Source organism: Gracilinanus agilis, chromosome 4 (genome assembly GCF_016433145.1).
Source record: "Gracilinanus agilis isolate LMUSP501 chromosome 4, AgileGrace, whole genome shotgun sequence".
In the NCBI taxonomy this organism is placed as follows: Eukaryota; Metazoa; Chordata; class Mammalia; order Didelphimorphia; family Didelphidae; genus Gracilinanus; species Gracilinanus agilis.
Genome location: NC_058133.1, coordinates 261,775,400 through 261,797,083, shown reverse-complemented (window position 1 = coordinate 261,797,083; position 21,684 = coordinate 261,775,400). Strand labels below are relative to the sequence as shown.

The 21,684-nt window shown below is 35.8% G+C and overlaps 1 protein-coding gene across 1 annotated transcript in view; it reads left to right on the top strand.

The window, feature by feature from the left end:
• The first annotated feature begins 6,218 nt into the window (after positions 1–6,218).
• ILRUN (inflammation and lipid regulator with UBA-like and NBR1-like domains) overlaps positions 6,219–21,684 on the top strand; it is a 72,657-nt gene continuing 57,191 nt past the window's right edge. Inside the window, exon 1 of the mRNA XM_044675281.1 lies at positions 6,219–6,304. Within this exon, the coding sequence (XP_044531216.1) occupies positions 6,219–6,304 (86 nt within the window). The remainder of the gene's footprint in view (positions 6,305–21,684) is intronic.

Genomic DNA, 21,684 nt, shown 5'->3' with positions numbered 1-21,684 from the left:
CATTTCCACCAGTAGTACTTGTTTTCCCAGAGGAAAAACAGTTTCAGCATTTGCCATTTTTTCTTCTTGATCAGCTTTGCCAGACTTTTGGGTGTGTGGCCATGTGTTATTGTTTGCTTCGATTTCTTAGAAATGTGCCTCCTCATATTCTTTACTTGTCACTTCAGGAATTCCTTCTAATTTTAATGGCACTGATTTTGTTTGTTCAAAAACTTAAATTTTATGAAATCAGAATTGCCAATATTATTTCTATGTTCTGTTTCTTTTGTTTTCTTTTATTTGGACATGAACTCTTCACCTCTCTTTATATCTGAAAGGTGATTAATTCCTTGCCCCTCAAATTCATTTATGATTTCACCCTTTATGTCAAAGTCATGTGTCCTTTTGATCTTTTTGGTATCTGATGTGAAATGTTGCTCTATGTCTAATTTCTATCAGATTGCTTTTCAGTTTCTGCAGCAGTTTTTTGTTTTTTTTTTAAAGAGGGAATCCTAGTCAGCATTTGAATTACGTGTTCTTTGGCCTTATCCAGTACTATGCCACTGTATTTGCTTGCTATATGCTGTGAACCTAATTTTTTCTACTGACTGACTTCTCTTTTTGAACCATTAACCAAATAAATTCCTCCTTGGAACTTGTTTTATTTTTTAAAATAATGCATTAATTCATTTTTACATACATTTATAATATATCCCCTTGTTGCTCTTTGCCCTTAAAATTAAACTCAAAAGGCCCCCCCAAATAAAACTTTATCATAAACATGCATAATGTAGTAAAACAAATTCCCAAGTTGGTTAGAACGCCAAATGTATTACTAGATGAATTTGATGATTATTACTTGTATGTATAAGTTTGAAATTTGGTATTGTTCTTTCCACTTTTTTCATTTTTTCCTTTAGGATTCTTGATGTTTTGTTCCTCAGAGTAGCTTATATTATTTTTTCTAACTCTAAAATAATTCTTTACTAGTTTGGATGATATTGCACTGGAAAGTAAAGTAGTTTAGGTAATGCTTTCATTTTTATTATCTTGACCTAAATTAGCATTATAAAGCTAGACTTAAATGAACATTTCTCATCTATCTTTGTTTAGCTATAAAGAATGTTTTCTAGTTGCATTTATTGTTTCTGTATGTGTTTTGGTAGAGAGATTCTAAAGTAACATTCTGTATTTATATGGAATGTTTGTCATTCCTTTATAAATATTACATACTATTTGTGGCATGGAGATATAACAGAAGAATTTGACTATTTGTGATTTCATATTTCTTTGGCATTTTCCCCCCTTTCTTAATAGAATTAGAGTTATTTATCCAGGTCCTAGGGTGTGATAATAATCATTTTAGTTGTTCATTTCAAGCTTCCTTTTGGGTAAACATAATTTTAAAAAAAAACTCTTACCTTTTGGTTCTAAGGCTGAAGAAGGTTAAGGGTGAGGCAATGGTGGTTAAGTGACTTGCCCCAGGATCATATAGCTAGGAAGTATTTGAAACCAGATTTGTGGGTAAATATACTTTCAGAAAAATAATTTAAATTTAAATTTTAAATAATTTAAAAACTAATGAAATAAAATTAAATTTTCTTTTTAAAAATTTTCCATGGTTCCATGATTCATGTTGTCTCCCTCCTCTCTTTCCTCCCCCCTCAGAGCAATTCCACTGGATTATACATATATTATCACTCAAAACCTATTACCATATTATTCATTTTTGTAATAGAGTATTTTAAAACCAAAACCCAAATCATATTACCCATATGTTTTCTTCTGGATTTCTGTTCCCACAATTCTTTCTCTGGATGTGGATAGCATTCTTTTTCTCATAAGTCCCTCAGAATTGTCTGTGGATCATTGCTTTGCTATTACTAGCAAAGCCAATTACATTTGATTGTCCCACAGTGTGTTAGTTACTGTGTATAATGTTCTCCTGATTCTGCTTATTTCACTCTGCATCAATTCATGTGGGTCTTTTCCAGTTCTTATAGAAATCGATCGATTCATCATTCCTTATAGCACAATAGTATTCCATTATCATCATATACCAGAATTTGTTCAACCATTCCCCAATTGAGGGACATCCCCCCATTTTCCAATTTTTTGCCATCACAAAAAGCACAGCTATAAATATTTTTGTACAAACAGATCCTTTCCCATTTTAAAAAAAAAAAAAAACCTCTTTGGGATACAAACCTAGTAGTGGTTGCTGCATTCTTTTAAAGCCCTTTGTACATAGTTCCAAATTGCCTTCCAGAATGGTTGCATCATTTCACAACTTCACTAGCAATGCACTAGTATCCCAATTTTGCCACACCCCCTCCAGCATTTATTATTTTCCTTTACTGTCATATTGGCCAATCTGCTGGGTGTGATCTCAGAGTTGTTTTGATTTGCATTTCTCTAATCAGGAGAAATTTAGAACATTTTTTCATAAGATTATTGATAGTTTTGATTTCTTCATCTGAAAACTGCCTATTTATATCCCTTGACCAGTTAGTTGTTAATTGTTGTTAGCTATTCACTATTTTAGGAAATGGCCTTGATAGCTTAAATCACTCAAGAATTTAGATAACTATAGGTATAGAATGACTTCTGTTTTTTTTAAATTTTAGAATATTTTTCCATGGTTACATGATCTCCCCCACCCACCTGACAAGCAATTTCACTGGCTTATATATTATTATATTAATATAACCAATATTAATATAATAGTAATCATTAATTATATCAATATTAATCATATCCCCATCAAACTATGTGATCGATCATATGTTTTTCTTCTGCGTTTCTATTCCCACAGTTCTTTCTCTGGATGTGGATAGCGTTCTTTCTCGTAAGTTCCTCTGTATTGTCTTGGATCATTGCATTGCTGCTAGTACAGAAGTCCATTACATTTGATTGTACCACATGTATCAGTCTCTGTACAATGTTCTCCTAGTTCTGCTCCTTTTACTCTGCATCAATTCCTGGAGGTCATTCCAGTTCATTATTCCTTTTAGCACAATAGTATTCCATCACCAACAGATACCACAGTTTGTTCAGCCCCCTCATTTCCCAATTTTTTGCCACCACAAAGAGCGCAGCTATAAATATTTTTGTACAAGTATTTTTCCTTATTATCTCTTTAGGGTATAATCCAAACCAGTGGTATGGCTGGATCAAAGGGAAGGCAGTCTTTTAAAGCCAAGCCCTTTTGGTCATGATTTCCAAATTGTCCTCCAGAATGGTTGGACCAATTCACAACTCCACCAGCAGTGTATTAGTGTCCCAGTTGTGCCTCATCCTCTCCAACATTTATCACTTTTCTTTGCTGCCATATTTGCCAGTCTGCTAGGTGTAAAGTGGTATCTCAGAGTTGTTTTCATTTGCATTTCTCTAATCAGGAGGGATTTAGAACAGTTTCCCGTGCTTAATGATAGTTTTGATTTCATCATGTGAAAACTGCCTATTCATATCCCTTGACCATTTGTCTATTGAGGAATGGCTTGAGTTTTTGTAAATTTGATGTAAATTTTGTTGACCACTGCTTTATAGTTTAAGATCTGGTACTTTTAGGCCCCCATCCTTTACATTTTTTTTTTCATTATTTCCCTTGATATTCTTGATCTCTTGTTCTTCCAGATGAACTTTAATATAATTTTTTCTAATTCTAGAAAAACGTTTTTGGTAGTTTGATAGGTATGTCTCTGAATGAATTGATTAATTTGGGTAAGATTGTCATTTTTACTATGTCAATTAATGTTAGAATGAAATTCTAATGGAAAATTGAGTTTTTGCTAGTTTTGTCGAGGGAATGACTGCAAAAATAATATTTTGTACAAAATATTCTTACCTTTATTATCAGAATCTTTACAATTTATAGTTTGACTTTGGATTACTTATTTTTTCATTTGTGTCTGGAATCTGAGTTTGACAGAATGAGACCTAATTTTTCTTTCTTATGGTCAAAAATACTCAAAAATGTTTTTTTATTGAAATTTAAATAGTTTTGGGGGGAGTAGGAGACCAGTGGACTTAGTTTCATTTATTTGTTTAATTTTGTTTTTGGTAGAAAGATAGTTTCTTATATCCATTCGAATTGTGTTATTAATCAATCCAGCATTTATTAAGTATATATTAGGTACTGGGCACGGTGCTAGTTTCTGGCTATATACATACAGAGAATGAAACTGTTGTTACTCTGGAGGATCTAATAGTGGACATTACTTTTATATACCCATATTCCTGATACATGTATACGTATATGTTTATATACAGAATATAGTGGGAATGAATTAAACCAATACAAAGATAGTTGGAGAGAGAGGGCAAGTCATTAGCAGTGGAGGGAGAATCAGAAAAGCTTTCCTTTAGAAAGTGATATTTTTGTCTTAAGTGTGAGGTATTCTTTGAAATGGAATGGGGGGTGGGCAGGAGAGAATTTCAGGCATGGGAAGGTAAGACAAGATGGAGTGCCATGTTTGAGGGACATGAGTAGGCCTGTTTGGTTGGATTGTAGACTGAGAAGGAAGGTAATGTCTAATGTGGCTGGAAAGAGGTTGGGGTTGGATTGTGAAGTGCTTTAAAAGCTTCACATAGGAGTTTATATGTGCTCTTAGAGGGGGCCACTAAAGTATGATGTAGTAGTCACATTCTCAGACCAGAGCTTTGACATCTACATGGAGGATGGATTGGAATGGGGAGAGACTTGATGCAGGGGAGACCAAGTGAGAGATCTTTGCAGGAGATCAGGGGAAAGGTGATGAGGTCCTGAAAGAAGGTGTTGGTTCCATGACTAAGAAACAGGGCTTGGTCCCAAGAGGTGTTAGAGAGGTAAAAATGACAAAAGCCTATATGGAGTGGGAATGAGGAGTTGATGAAAATGTTCAGATTGTGAACATTGGGAGACTTGGTGGTGACTTTGACAGAAAAAATGAAGTTTGGAGCAGGAGGTGGGGGGTGGGTTTGGAGGAACTGATTTGAATCCTTGAAATATAAGGAGTTGGTTTATAATCCAGGTACTTTGTAATGTATGGTTTTTTAAAAATTCTTTTGAAAAATTCCATTTCAGAGACCCTAGGCCAGTCCATTTTAATTTATCCCAATTTAACCACTGATAAAACAGATTATTGAATAAGAATTTGACTACTCATCCCAACATTAAAATATATTATTAATATAGGTAGAGAAAAAAAAATGAGGATAGTGAAAAACTTTTTCAGGTGTTTGACTGAAGGGTATTGTGAAGTAGCCAGCATGCTTTTCATGACAGTTTGTCTTATGTTAGATGTTAATGTTAATCTGTCTAGTTAGTTGTCCCCATAACAAGAAAACTTTTGGTTTGTTACCACTGTCTGTATGTTTCTTCTGAATGGAGATTTTTCTTCACCAGTCTTGGATGGCTTAGTGACACCAATCAGGACATTTGTATTCTTGTCACCTTGAAAAAGGACACTTGTATCTTCTAAATTAAGTTTATCAAGATAATCTTTTTCTGCTCTGTTTAGTCAGTTGTTGTCAACTGCATTTGTTTTTCTCTTTAGCCATATGATATGAATTTGACCATTTTTCTCTGTTTTATAAGTGCCTTTTTGAGGGCCTGGCAACAACACATTTAGATTACTTTAATTAAATTCTCTTGTTGAACTCTCCATTTTTGTGCTTTTAGAACCATTTTCAACACTATGAAAAAGACATTCTTTAGATTTACCTCCTTGACTATATAATCTTACTTATTACAATCCTATAGTAACTTTTCTTATCATGTTTTGTTTTTAAAAGTAGTGTTTTTATTCTAAACTTAAACCCCTCCCAAAGAGCATTTATGCATATAGCAGAGAGGATTAATTGTATATTTAAACTGTTGAGTGTCTGTTTCATATCCCTTGCTTTTGTTTAAAAGAAATGGGATTGTGCTTCCTTTTGGATTTCTCCACTTTGTATTTAAAAATACAGTGATTCCTTACCTATTGTGGGAGTTATGTTCCAGAGACCCCCACAATAGTGAAAATCCACAAAGTAGTGGTGTTATATTAATTTTATTATTCTTTGATGGTAAACATCTTCCCTCTGGTGCTTGGGTTCACTGCCAGAAGCCTTACAAGGTGAAGAACATTTGGGTGGCAGAGGGCTTGAAATAAATTCAGACTTTTATGAAAACTTCACAAAAACATAACAACACAGAGCAACACTACATACAGCAGTCTGAAGTCGATGTGAATTGGACTAAGAGAGATGTTGAATGTATGGGCACAGTGTGGGAGAGCCAACAGACAGACGCTACAGTCACTGAGCCAGTCAGCTCCCAGGACACAGAACACACGGAGTTGTGGTTGGTCACCTTTCATTCCATCAGCCAATAGTGTGGGTATACAATCTCACATTGGCAAATTTGCTCAAGTGGTAGTGGTGTACTGCATTTCCATTGTGTACTGTATAGTATTCATCCACAAAATCCCATGATATAGTGAAAAATGCGATACAGAATTGGATTTTTTTTTAAACCTGCGATACAGAGAAGCTGCAATAAGTGAACTGTGTTATATATATATATATGTAAGGAATGACTATTTCAATGACCTTTTTAAAAAGCAACCCATATACCTCCTGTCTTAGAATTGATACAAAGTATCTGTTCCAGAGCAGTAGAGAGGTGAAAGGTAGGTAGTCTTTTAGGTTTAAGTGACTTGCCCAGGGTCACAGAGCTAGGAAGTGTCTGAGATCATATTTGAACTCAGGTCCTCCTGTCTACAGGCCTGGCTCCCTAAACTACCTAGCTGTTCCTTGGCTGCCTTTTTTGACATCAATTGCCAATCCTCTGCAGCCTCCTCCTGCAATTAAAAACCAAAAAAAAAAAAAAAAAGAGGAAATTAATATATTCTCTGGCCATGTCCAAAAACTTACTTGTCTTTCTGCACCTTGAGTCCATCACCTCTACCAGGAGGTAACATGCTTTATCATAGGTCGCCTGGAAATGTGGTTAGTTTTTGCCTTGATCAGAATTCTTCAGGCTTGTCTTTTAAAGTTATTTTTCTTTACAGTGTATAAGCTTAATTTAGAAGAAGCTGAGGGATAGATAGGTAGAGGGGTGGTGCTGTCTTTTATAAATTATTCTCCTAGTTCTGCTTATGGTATCAGTTTGTAATATTCAAGATTCTTTGAAAATTTCTCTTTTGTCATAATAATTCATATATAACTCCCTTTTTAAATTCATCCTTCAGGATCAAGAAATTTTGTTTTGTCTGTGGCTATTCTCTCCCCTAGTATTATCCTTGCTCTTAATACTTTGCCTCACCAATTCATGCTTGTTTCCCTGTGGAGTTTGATGTATTTCTACATTAAAGTATCTGTTTGTGTTTCATTCTTTATTACAGATAGGAGAAATTTTTTTGGTGTTCCTCTCTTTCCGTTTCTCTGTGTTTATATAAACTCCCCAGTTATGAGAAACAACAAAGCTACCTCTTCTTTTTCTGTTCTACTCCAATGTATTCCTCCTTTCACCCTCCCTTTTCCTATTTTCTCTCTTAAAACTCCCAGCACAGAACCAAGCCACCATATTTTTTCTTATTTAATTTCCTCAAATATTCTTTGAAGACTTTAAGGACTGTTTCTTGTTTCCCATTGGAATGTGTTAATTGGAATTTGGGAAATGCCATCTAAAAGTATATATATGTTTTCTATGGACATGTGGGAATTATCAAACTACATTTCCCATGGTCCAACGCGTTTCCGTTTCTGGTTCTTTGGGCGTGGGAATGCCTGTGACACCAAGCAGAGGATAGTTTAAATAAAAGGAAATCCGAAAGTAAATCCTCTTTAGCTACCTGGAGGCGCAGGATACGAAAGGTAAAATGCCTGAGGCAGGCAGTTTTGAATTCTTACTGGCACATGGTCTAATGATTTTACCAGCATGGCCATGGCTTTAATTAAACTACTAATTTATATTATTATATCAGGCTTTATTATTTTTAATTGTAACAAATGTTAGCATTACACCCTCATATAGCTCCTTCTAATTGCTCACATAAATTTGCTTTTTTTAGGTTTCACGTTGACTGTTTATTTTTCTGATTTCCTGCTCAGTTTTTTTTTTTAATTAAAAAATACTCGTATCTTCTAATTCAGTTAAACCTAGAGAGATTGTCTCTCATTCATTATGTCCTTTCCTGGGCAGCCTATACACATAGAATATTTTAATGCTTCTTGTTTTACATACTACATTTTTCATTTTTCAGGATGTTGTCTTTCTAGTTCTTTACCCTATCACCTGACTCAATTCTTTTTATTAAGAATCTTATTACCTTATATGTGTGTTTGGCTGGTTAGTTAATGCAGTCAAAGTCTTGTTAGTGGGCTGGATCCCCTGAGGAGACCATCATCTTGAACAGTACTTCACTTCCCTCTTCTGAGCTTAGCCATTAGAATTTTTTAAAAAACCCTTCCTTTCTGTTTTCATAACAACTCTTAAGATAGAAGGGCAAGGCATTTGCCAAAGATCATACATCTATGAAGTATCTGAGGCAAGATTTGAGCCCAAGCCCTCTGGAGTCCAGGTCTTGATGCTTTATCTATTGAATCTAGTTGCCCTGATCTTAGCCATTAGTCTTGCAGAATTTTACATTGTTTTAGTCAGAGTAAAGATAAGGTAAGAAAGTGTGGATGAATACAAATTAATCACTACTACTGAAAAACATTTCAAGCACATGTCTTATTGTTAGTAGGTCAGGACATTTACTTATAGTTGTGTATTTCTTGTTTTCTTGTTTGAAAACCTCAGATAAATAACCAACAAGCATTTATTAGAGACTTATTATTACTAGTTACTAAGCTCTGTGGTAGGTTCTAGGGATACAAAGTAAAAATGAAAAAAGTCTATGCCCTCAATGACCTTGCATTCTAATAGAGGAGACAGTATATGTTGATACAAGAAATACAGGTATCCCTTCCACATTTCAACTTTCTTCATGGTTTCGACATATCATGAGTTAGCATAAGAAATTAAATGGGAGTTTTTTAGGGGTTTTGCAGAAGCTGTGGAAAGCCAGCAAACAACCCAGAAAAAAGTTTAGAAACTCAGCAATGTTTAAATATTTGTAATATACCAACATATTTTATCTTTTAATATTATAAATACGCAGTTTCTTTTTTAAAGTCAAATTAGTAAAGAAGGGAGCAGCTGGGTAGCTCAGTGTATTAAGAACCAGGCCTAGAGACGGGAGGTCCTAGGTTCAAATCTGACCTCAGACACTTCCCAGCCGTGTGACCCCTGGGCAAGTCACTTGACCCCCATTGCCTAACCCTTACCACTCTTCTGCCTTGGAGCCAATACACAGTATTGACTCCAAGACGGAAGGTAAGGGTTTTTAAAAAAATAAAATAAAATTAGTAAAGACAACACACAAAGACTATAGAAATGTAGGGATATCTTAAAAAGGTCAGTACCTCACAAATGCATATAAGGTACTGTCAATACCTCATAAAAAAATTCAGTCTTCTGTGGTATGAAGGGAAGGCCATTGCTCTGATTTTATTGATGCCATCCTAACCTCCGAGATGTGGAAGGAATACCAGTATAAAGTAAGTGGAAGTCAGCTTTAGAGGGGAAGACACTAATGGTTTAGGGCAGTGTTGGCGAAGTATTGGCACACCTGCAGAGCTGCTTTGGGTTTCCCCTTCTTCCCAGTGCCCAAGGACATTTTTTTTTTTTTTTGCATGCTCCACCCCTCTGTCCAGCTGCCCAAAGTGAGCACTTCTGGTCTTTGGGGGGGTAAAGTGGGGGCGGGGGGGGGAATGCTGCTTGAAGCTTACAGTTTGGGCGTGTGAACTTGAAAATTCGCCAACTCTGGTTTAGAGGATTAGGAAAGGCCTTTTGTGTGAGGTGGTACTTAATCTGAGTCTTAAAGGAAATCAGGGATTCTCAGAGAGTCAGAAGTGAAGAAAGGAGAGCATTTCCTCCTTTTGAGGAATATACAAAGGCATGGAAGATGAGAGATAGAATGTTGTATGATGGACAGCAAGTAGTAGGTCAATATGGCTGACCTGTGGGACTGGAGTTGAGGATAATGTGTTAAAATTTTGTGAAGATAGTAAGGGGCCAATCGTGAAATTCTCTAAATGCTAAATAGGAATTTATATTTGATCCTAGAGCTAACAGAGGCAGTCTTTGGTTAGATATCTGCTTTAGGAAAATTGTTTTGGCATTTCCGTGGAGGGTAGATTGGGTTGGGGAGAAATTTGAGGCAAGGAGTTTAGATAAGAGGCTGTTGCAGTAACTGTCCAGGGAAGGAGGAGGATATGAGAGCTAGGGGTTGGTGGTTGTCTCAGTGAAGAGAAGGGGGGATGTATGTAAGAAATACTGTAAAGAAAGAAATTAGAATATTCACAACTATTTGGATATGTGGGGTGATAAAGAAAGAGGAATTCAGGAAGACATTGAGATTATGAAGCTGGATAACTGCAAGAATGGTGATGTCCTTTATAGTAATGGGGAAATGTGGGAAAGGAATGGATTTTGTGGGAAAGGTGATAGAATTTTGGAATGAATTTTTAGGTTGAGATGCATATGGGACTTCCAGGTTTAAATGGGAAGGAAGTAGGCAGTTCGTGATGTAGGGACTAGAGCTCAAGTAAGACATTGGGTTTGGATAAATAGATTTGTAAGTGTAAGAAATAAAGAAATTTGTGCGTGTCATCGTACTGAGCTGAAGATCCAAACTTTACTTGGTAAATTAAAGCTGGAGATCTCATCATGCCCAAACTGTGGTAAAGACCCCCTTTGGATGTTCAACAGTGTGTTTTATAGGTTTTTGACAGTTAATTAGCATAAGTGATTAATAAGAACATGTTCAGAGTATATTAAAAAACATGTTATAACATTTAGTAAGAAGTCTTTGATAAGAAGTAATAAATTCTAGTATAAGGTCAGAGTAACCTTTCTGAGCCATAATACTCTGGGGAACTTGTAGTATTAAGCTTCACACAGGATCCAAAAAAACATCTGGACAAGCCAAGGTTGTTTTCCTGTGATCTCATCAGGTCAGCTGTGCACTCAACATTCCAAATGAGCACAACTTATTTCACACTGCATGAGTTTATCTTCCCTAGATAACTACACAGACCTAAAGTTTTTATTCCTCCTACAGAAGCTCTTAATCTAGTTAGTTGCTAAAATATTCCGATGCACCAAACTATATCTTTTCTAATACTGTTGTTAATATTCTATTATAATTGACATTTTATACACTGTTTACTAACAATTTAATTTTTTCAAAAAATCATAGTTGCAGTTATCTCCCTAAAGGATTTTATGTGATTATTTGGCAATAATATAAAAGCAATAAAAAGCAATTTTCCTTTCAAAGGAGATGACACTTAGGCATATGGGAAAAGTAATGAGAGTATCAAGTAGGGAGAATATTGAGAGAAAAGAGAAGAGGGCCAAAGGCAGCCTCAGAGAACATTTACAGAGAGTGTGTAGGACATGGATGAAGATATGGCTAAAGATAGAGAAAAGGGGCAGTAAGACAGATAGAACTGGGAAAGTATGGTGTTACTAAATTCCAGAGAGATGAAAGTGTCTAGGAGTGATGATACAGGACAGTAGTATCTAAGAGGCAACTAGGTATTAAAGTGGATTGAGTGCTGGGCCAGGAGACAAGAGAATCCAAGCTCAAATTTGGCCTCAGACACATAGTGGCTGTGTGACCCTGGACCAAGATACTTAACGTCTGTTTATTTCAGTTTCCTCAAATGTAAAATGTAGATATAATAGCATTTACCTCTTTGGGTTGTTGTGAGGATTAAATGAGATTGCATTTGTAAAATGTTTAGCCATAGTGACTGAGCCATTGAGCCATAGTAGAAGCTACATAAATGTTTATTCTTTTATTTCCCTTCCCCCTAGAAGGTTTTCAGTGATGTCAAATGCTGCAAAGGGGTCAAGAATGATGAAGACTGAGCAGAAGTCATCAGATTTGGCAATTCAGATCGTGGCTTTCTTTGAGAACAACAGTTGAGATCAAAAGTCAGCTTGCAGAGGTTTTATTAGAGAATGATTGGAGAAGAAGTGGAGCTATCAAAGTTCAGGTGTCTTTTTTTTTTTCTTGGAGTTTAGGTGGGAAGGAGAGATAAGACGATAGCTGATGGCCATGGTAGGGTCTAGTCAAGATTTATTAAGAAGTGGTGAGACTTCAACATGTTTGTAGGAAGCAGGGAATGAATCAGTAAATAGGGGGAGATTTAAGATAGAGAAATTGGCTATAGAGTACTTAATTGATCAAATAGTATGTATTACCATTGGCACCTGACTTTTATTAGATGCCTACTATGTGCTGGGTACCATGCTAGTTATATTCTTTTTCCCCCTCATAAAGTTTATATGCTAGGGGATAGTGAACTTCTAGGGAGGGGAAGGTAATAAGCATTTATATGGAACCTATGTGCCAGACTCTGCTTTTACAAATATCTTCTTTGATCCTCACAAAAAACCCTGTGATGTAAGTGTGATTATTATCTCCATTTTACAGATGAGGAAATTAAGGCAAGTAGGTTAAATTTCTTGGGTAGGTCACACAGCTAGTAAGTGTTTGTGTCCAGATTTGAAATCAGGTCTTCTTGACTCCAAGTCCAACACTTCATACATTGCCTAGCTGCTCTTTAGTTCACTGGTTTTAATTTCATTTTGTTCTTAGGGCAGGTAGGTACCAGTCAATGAGACATCTACATGTAGTCTTATAGTAGCAATAACTGTAACCCCATTTGATATTTTTACTTTTTAAGAACCCTTACATAATACCTCAGTAACAATTGAAGACTGAGGGAAAGAGCTAGGTAAGCAGGGTGAAGTGATTTGCTCAAGGTCACATAGCTAGGAATTCTCAGACCAGATCATTCAGTATTTTTTTTTTTAAAGGGAGTTTCCTATAAGATCACACAAAAGTCTTAAGATGGAGAGTTTATATTTCTCAGTCTCTTGAGTGTGCTACTGTTTGCATATTTCTGTTCATCTTGGTTCTTCTGTTCACCTTTCCCTTTTAAATATCCTATGTCACTAAGTACAATTGTGGAATTGAATAATTGATCTTAATATGGAAAGGAGATAGATTTTTTTTTATATGTTACACTTAGGGAAATAGATTTTTTTAACGTGTTACACCTAGGAAATAGAATCTTTAAGTTCCTTTGTCTTTAAAATGAGTTTAAAATAGACATGATAGCTGTTCTTTAAAAAACAAAATAAAAGCAAAACCCAGCACCAGAACACAATTATAATGACTTCCCTTTTTTATGTCATATCTGATTTTTCTTTAAAGATATTCTACTAATTAAATATAATGAGAATTTTCCACATAAGTTTTCTGAAGTTGTAAGATACAAATTGTCTCCCTCTCTTCTCTTTCCCTTCTCAGAGATGGTAAGCAATTTGATCTGGGTTATATATGTATTATCATGGAAAGTCTATTTCCATATAGTTCATTATTGTAAGAGAATGCTCATATAAAACCAAAACCCCCAAATCAAAAACCAAATTAACTAAAGGCAAATAGAAAAATAATATGCTTTGATCTGCATTCTGACTCCCAACAGTTCTTTATCTGGAGGTGGATAGTATTCTTTGTCATAAGTCTTTTAGAATTGTCCTGGATCTTTGAATTGCTGAGAGTAAGCCAAGTCTTTCACAGTTGATCATCCCACAAAATTGCTGTTGCTCTGTGCTGCTATTCTGGTTCTGCTTATTTCACTCTGCATCAGTTCCTGTAGGTCTTCCGAAATCATTTTGTTTATCATTTTTTACAGCATATGTCATTCCTATCATGTACCACATTTTGTTTTAGCCATTCCCTAATTGATGGACATCCCCTCAGTTTCCAATTCTTTGCCATCACAAAAAGGGCTGTTATAAATATTTTTGTACAAGTAAGTCCTTTGGGATACAGACTTAGAGGTGGTATTAGATTAGAGTTATGTCCTGTCTTGTAGCCTTTTGGGCATAATTCCAAATTGCTTTCCAGAATGGTTCACAACTCCACCAACAATGCCTTAGTGTACTAATTTTGCCACATTCTCTCCAATATTTATTACTTTACTTTATTGTTGTATTGGCCAATTTGATAGGTGTGAGATGGTACCTCAGTAGTTTTAATTTGTATTTCTATAATCAAGAGGGATTTAGAACATTTTTTTCATATGATTATTGATGGCTTTGATTTCTTCATTTGAAAACTGCTTGTTCATATCCTTTGTCATCTGGTGAATGGCTTATAGTCTTATAAATTTGAATTATTTCTCTGTATATTTGAGAAATGAGACCTTTCTTAGAGAAATTTGTTAAAAAATTTCCCATTGTTTTCTTTCTAATCTTGGTTACATTAGTTTTGTTTGTATAAAACCTTTTAAATTTAATATAGTCATAATTATTCATTTTATATCTTGTAATGTTCTCCATCTCTTGTTTGATCATAAATTCTACTCTTCTCCACAGATATAACAGGCAAACTATTCTACGTTCCCCTAATTCACTTATGGTATCACTTTATGTCTAAATCATATACCCATTTTGACTGTATCTTGCTATAGGGCAGTGATTCCCAAAGTGGGCACTACCACCCCCTGGTGAGTGCTACAGCAATCCAGGGGGATGGTGATGGCCACAGGTGCATTTATCTTTCCTATTAATTGCTTTTAAAAATTTTTTAAAAATTTAATTTCCAGGGGGCTAAAAGTAATATTTTTTTCTGGAAAGGGGGCAGTAGGCCAAAAAAGTTTGGGAACCGCTGGTATAGGGTATATGGTATAGATGGGGAGAACCTTTTAGAGATGGAGTGCTTGGCCCCCACCCCACCTTCCAGACTGAGTGCTGCTCCCATCCCCCTTACCCCACACTGGGGAGGGAGAAAATGCTCCCATTGGGCTGCTGAGTAGGTGAAGTGAGGAATATCCTCAGCTAGTCAAAGGGGAGGGGTCCAGGCACTCTGCTCCCCTCCAGCTCTGCTGCAGGTGAGCTGCCCACCCCACTTTGCACTCCCATTGGGCTGTTGGGCAGAGGGGTGGGGAATGTGAAACAGTGTCATCAGGTGTGATGGAGAGGGGGAGGAGAGCAGCTCTGCCCAAGTTTCTCTGCCTTTCTAGTAATGAACTGGGGGGAAGGGGCAGCTGCTGCCCACAGAGAGTGCTCTGCATCCCATCTTTGGCACTCATGCCATAGGCTTGCTATCACTGTTATAGGTTATGATATATTGGCCCATACCTAGTTTCTTCCATACTGTATTCTAGTTTTCCCAGCAGTTTTTTGGCAAACAGTGAGTTCTTATTCCAAAAGCCAGGATCTTTTGTGTTTATCAAATACTAGATTGCTAAGGTCATTTCCATTGATCCAATTCTATTTCTTATCCAGTACCAGACTGTTTTGATGATTACTGCTTTATAGTATAATTTGAGATTTGGTACTACTAGGCCACCTTCTTTACTTTTTTTTTTTCATTAATTCCCTTGATATTCTTGATTTTTTGTTCTTTCAGAAGAATTTTGTTATTGTTTTTTCTAGTTCTAGAAAATAATTATTTGGTAGTTTGGCATGGCACTGAATAAGGCAAATTTAATTTAGTTAGAATTGTTATTTTTATTCTGTTAGTTCTGTCTACTCATGAACAATTGATATTTTTCCAATTATTTAGATCTGACTTTATTTGTGTGAAAAGTATTTTGTAATTGTGTTTGTATAATTTCTCCATTTCTCTTGGCAATAGATTCCCAGGTATCTTATATTGCCTAGAGTTATTTTTAAATGGAATTTCTCTTTGTATCTCTTGCTGCTGGACTTTGTTGGAAATATCTAGAAATGCTGATGATTTGTGTGGGTTTATTTTGTATCTTGTAACTTTGCTACACTTATTATTTCAACTAGTTTTTTGGTTGATTCTCTAAGTTATACCATCATATCATCCAGAAAGAGTGATAGTTTAGCTTCCTCATTGCCTACTTTAACTCTTTCAATTTATTTTTCTTCTCAGTGCTAAAGCTAGCATTTCTAGTACAATATTAAATAATAGTGGTGATAATCCTTGTTCCACCCCTAATCTTATTGGGAAGGCTTCTAACTTAACCTCATTGCAGATGATACTTGCTAATGGTTTTAGACAGATACTACTTAATCATTTTAAGGAGGCCCATTTATCTTCGTACTTTCTAGTGTTTTTAATAGGAATAGGTGTTGCATCTTGTTGAAGGTTCTTTCTGCATCTATTTGAGATAACTATCTGATTGATTATATTCTGTTAGTTTGGTTATTTATATGGTCAATTATGCTGATAATTAATAATAATTCTAATCAGCCCTGCATTCCTGGTATAAATCTCACCTGTTCACAGTGAGTAATCCTTGTGGTATATTGCTGTAATCTCTGTGATAGTATTTTTAAAAAATATTTTTGCATTGATATTTATTAAGGAAATAGGTCTGTAGTTTTCTGTGGTTTTGGTCTTCCTGGTTTTAGGTATCAGCCTCATTTGTGTCATAAAAAGAATTTCATAGGATTCCTGGCTTGCCAAATAGTTTATATAGTATTTGGATTAATTGATCTTTAAATGTTTGATAGAATTCACTTGTGCATCCATCTGGCCCTGGGAATTTTTTCTTTTTCTGAGATGGGATTATTTAAGTATTTCATTTCCTCTTTTGTTAATCTGGGCAATTTATATTTTTGTAAATATTTTGTTTCACCTAGATTGTCAGATTTATTGTTATATAACTGGGCAAAACCGCTCTTAATGATTGCTTTAATTTCCTCTTCATTGATGGTGAATTCACCATTTTCATTTTTGATACTGGTAATTTGATTTTCTTTCATTTTTTAAATCAAACTAACCAATGTTCTATTTTATTCTTTCCCCATAAAATAATTCTTAGTCTTATTTATTAGTTCAATAGTTCTCATTCACTTATTAATTTTTCCTTTGATTTTTAGGATTGATAGGACGATGACTTTCCATTTTTGTTGCTGTGAAATACTGATTGATATGTTTAAAAAGAAAATCTTTGCTAATATCATTGGGTGGTAAAAAATGTAGTTTTTAGGTGTTTTATATGTAATTACCAGAAATAGAATTTGAAAAATGATGATTTGACATATAGAGATTTCTTAGTCATAATCAATGAACTTAAATTAGACAGGAGTCAACTAGCTGGCTCATTGGATAGAGAACCAGGCCTAGAGACTGCAGAATATGGGTTCAAATATGACCTCAGACACATCCTAGCTGTGTGCAAGTCACTTAACCACAATTGTTTATCCTTTACTGCTCATCTATCTTGGAACTGATAATAAGATTTTAAGGCAGAAAAAGTAAGGGTTAAAAAAAATTAAGTAGATATGGGCTCAAGACAATAGAAACTATGAAGTTGTGGAAAGTAGCAGGAAAGTCAGGTAAATAGAGCTTTGGTTAAGAGGAGAAAAACAAAATGAAACTGAAAGTTTGGGGGAAATGTTTTGTGGCTCATTTGTGGGATAGTTTAGATATTTGATAAGGGAGATGAGAGTACATCTTAAGCAGAGAAGGGAATTAGCACCACCAGGCCTGTAGCAATGAAAGAAGTTAGCTGTGCGCCTGTGGTTTTCACTGAAGAATATAATGGAGACTCAGAGAATCAGGACAACCAGGAACAGATTTTCTATCAAAACACTGGGGTTTATTTTTTTTTTCTGCTTTAATTTACTTTTGTGACTGAATAAGCCACTTCACCTTTCTGATGCTCGATGCTCAGAAGTTAAGATAACTTCTTATGGCAAAACTGATTTTATACCGGGAGATTTGAGAGCTGGAAGAGAGAAGTGTTTTGCTGACAGTAGGAGCTTAGTAAATATTGGATTGATGGTACTGTAAAAGGGAAGTTTGACCCTGATGAAATCTTTTAAAGCTTAGAGTTTAGCTATCATAACTTGGGAGACATTAGATTTTAATCTTAGATTAAATGTCCTGTTTATTTTTATTTTTATTTTTTCATAAAATCTTTACCTTTTGTCTTAGTATCAATTCTAAGACAAAAGAAGAGCAAGGACTAGGGTTAAGTGACTTGCTTCACACAGCTAGGAAGTTTCTGAGACCAGGTATGAATCCATGTCCTCCTGACCCTAGATCTGGTACTCTATCTGCTTGTGCTACCTAGCTGCCCTTGTCTCCTTCCTTTCTTCCTTCCTTCCTTCCTCCCTCCCTCCCTCCCTCCCTCTCTTTCCTTTTTTTTTTTTTAAACCTTTGCCATAGTCTTAGAAAAATCGATGTGTGAGAGATAGAAATTGGGAAATGACATTAGAATAACAGCACAGTTGAACCTAGCTGACTTACAGAACATGTCTAAACTTGTTTTGCCATCTAAAATCTAATCCTTGTTTGATACAGTTAACATCTGATTCATAAGTTTATAACTCAACAGCATGCTGTTTTAAGAATTTGGGGCCAATGATTATAATTGAATTTTTCTACTTTCAGATATGTTTGCTCTTTTGTATTAACTAAAAGTTAGTAATAAGGAATCAATAATTCCTACCTTGAATAATAGCTGAAGTTTCAAAAAAATTCTTTCTTTTTACTTTGAAAGACTCTGCTTGTAGAGGGTAACTAGGTAGCTCGGTGAATTGAGAGTCAAACCTAAAGGCACAAGCCTTGTGTTCAAATCTAGCCTCAGGTATTTCCTAGTTGTGTGATCCTGGACAAGTCTCTCAGCATTCTTCCCTTCTGCCTTCCAACTAATATTCAGTATTGATTCTAAGATGGAAAGTAAGGTTTTTTGTTTTGCTTTGTTTTTCTAAACAAAGACTCATCTCCGGGGAGAAGGAGGTCCTGGAAATTCACAAAATTAAAGGATAAGTAGAAAGTCAGGAAGAAGAGAAATGTGTTTTAATGAACAAGTTCTTGAACTTGTTTTGACTATAAAGAGGCACAAGAGTTCTGGTGTGCATACTAGACATTTAATCAAGCTTATCACAACTTCTCTTTTTCGTACTTGATTTTGCGTAGTAGTAGCCCCATTTAGGAACTTCACAAGCACCCCATTCTTTTTCAACTCTGAGCCCTGTTTTTCACCTACCTTCTTTTTCTAGGCCCAGTAAATTATCAGTTTCATTTCAAACTGAAACAGATGGGGAGAATGGGCAGGAGATTTTTTTCCCCCCCTGGCCTTCCAGATATTATGTTGGATCATCTTTTTTGGTGTTGGATTAAGTGTAGTAAAGTCATGGCCCTTTAAGGAAGGTAGCAGAGTACAGTGCAATATGGATCATTCTCATTTTTCCAGCAATGCAGAAGGATTGCTTCATTATCTACAACTTCAAAGTATGAATAGATGTGACATGCCTTAAAAAAATAGTGTCTGTTCAAAGAACAGATATATTTTTTAAAATTCAGAATTGGAGTCTTGTAATTAATGGTTCTTGCCCAGCTTTCATTTACTTTCTCAAGATATCTTTGTTCTTTGTTCTATTCTACCTTTTTCTAGCAATCTGTGTGTGTGTGTGTGTGTGTGTGTGTGTGTGTGTGTGTGTGTGTGTGTGTGTGTGTAAAAATGCCTTCTTTAAAACCTGTAATACATAGATTTCATGCCATTTTGTATTGTAAAAAGTTAAACCTGCATTTGCAACAATTTGCATACTGTGGTTTTTCTTATTCATCTACCAGAAAGGCTTAATAGTTTGGTTGATAAGCAATGTATTTGATTTACCCTTCAGTGTTCTACATTACTATAGTTTTCAGAGTTTCATTGCTATTCTATTCTATATTATATATATATATATATATATATATATATTGAAATATTTGGAATAAGAGTTTTACATTTTGTTCCTTTTGAATGGAGATATGCCTCTAAGGTACAACATTATATTCTATCAGGGAGCATATGATCCATATAGTCCATGCTAAAAATCAAATTAAGTTATTAATTTAATTAGTGGAAATCTATTTTGTGCAACTTGTCAATGAATTATTATTTCCATTCTGGGGCTTAGGGGATGCCTAAGTGGTGTAGTATACAGAGAACTGGCATGAGAGTCTCTCAAACACCTTGGCTATATGACCCTGGGCTAGTCACTTAACCTTTCAGGACCCCAATCAGTTCTCTTAAGAGTCTAAATTACAAAAACACTTTGGTAGAAGGCAAACAGGGAAACTACTCATACCAATGAGATCCCAGGATTTGACTTCTGACTCCAACAACAACCACCATCCCTGAGTCTGTAGCTTCTGCTGCTAGTGTGTATGGGTGGGAGGGAAGTTGATGATTATAGATATTCCTCAGAACTCAAGAGTTTGGTCCCTATTTTTTTTCTTTTATAATTGACAAATGAGTGAAACTAATTCCAGCTCCCTAATATCTTAGAAGTTCAAACCTTCCTGCTTGCCAGGGTTCTGGGTTATTTACTGCAAAGCCTTTTGGGTGTAAGGGAAAGTCTTAAATGATCCCAGTTGACTTTATTTGATGCTGAAATTTTTGTTGGCTGAATGTAATAAGGTCATAGGTTTAGAGCTGGAAGGGATCTTAGAGGCCATCTAGTCCAACAGTAACTTGCCAAAGGACCTAGAGATATGTGCGGTAGAGGTGTATTTGAATCTAGGTCCAATGACTCCAAATACTGTGATATCTTTGTACTAAACCATCTATTGCAGAGATGGACAAACTACTGCCCGTGGGCCAGATGTGGCCCCCTGAAATGATCTATCTGGTGGCACAACATTATTTTCCTAATCTGAGTAGGATACAATACAATGAAACTTCGAAAGAGTTGCCTTAGAAATAGACTGACAGATGAGAATTTCCTTTCCTTTGGCCCCCTCTTTAAAAAGTTTGCCCATTCACTGGTCTATTAGATATATTGTTCAAAGTATGAAGGAGTAGCAGGTCTGTCTGTTGGTGCCTATGAATTGAAACCTGTGAGAATCAATTCCTGTTGTTTCTTAACCTAGTAAGATTGTAATGTAAATTGTATAATTGCCAAAGGTTTGTATCTTACTATTGGATTTTTTTTTTACATTTATTAATATTCATTTTTAACATGGTTACATGATTCATGCTCCTCCTTTCCCCTTCAACCCCCCCCCCCCGCACCCCCCCTACCCATGCGCATTTCCACTAGTTTTGTCATGTGTCCTTGATCAAGACCAATTTCCAAATTGTTGGTAGTTGCATTGGTGTGGTAGTTTCGAGTCTACACCCTCAATCATGTCCACCCTGACCCATGCGTTCATGCAGTTGTTTTTCCTATATGTTTCCTCTCCTGCAGTCCCTCCTCTGAATGTGGGTAGCATCTTTACCATAAATCCCTCAGAATTGTCCTGGGTCATTGCATTGCTGCTGGTTCAGAGGTCCATTACATTCGATTTTACCACAGAATGTCAGTCTCTGTGTATAGAGTTCTTCTGGCTCTGCTCCTTTCGCTCTGCATCAGTTCCCGGAGGTCTCTCCAGTTCGCCTGGAACTTCTCCAGTTTATTATTCCTTTTAGCACAATAGTATTCCATCACCCGCATATACCACAGTTTGTTCAGCCATTCCCCAATTGAAGGACATACCCTCCTTTTCCAATTTGTTGCCACCACAAAAAGCGCAGCTATGAATATTTTCGTACAAGTCTGTTTATCTATGATCTCTTTGGGGTACAAACCCAGCAATGGTATGGCTGGATCAAAGGGCAGGCATTCTTTTATAGCCCTTTGAGCATGATTCCAAA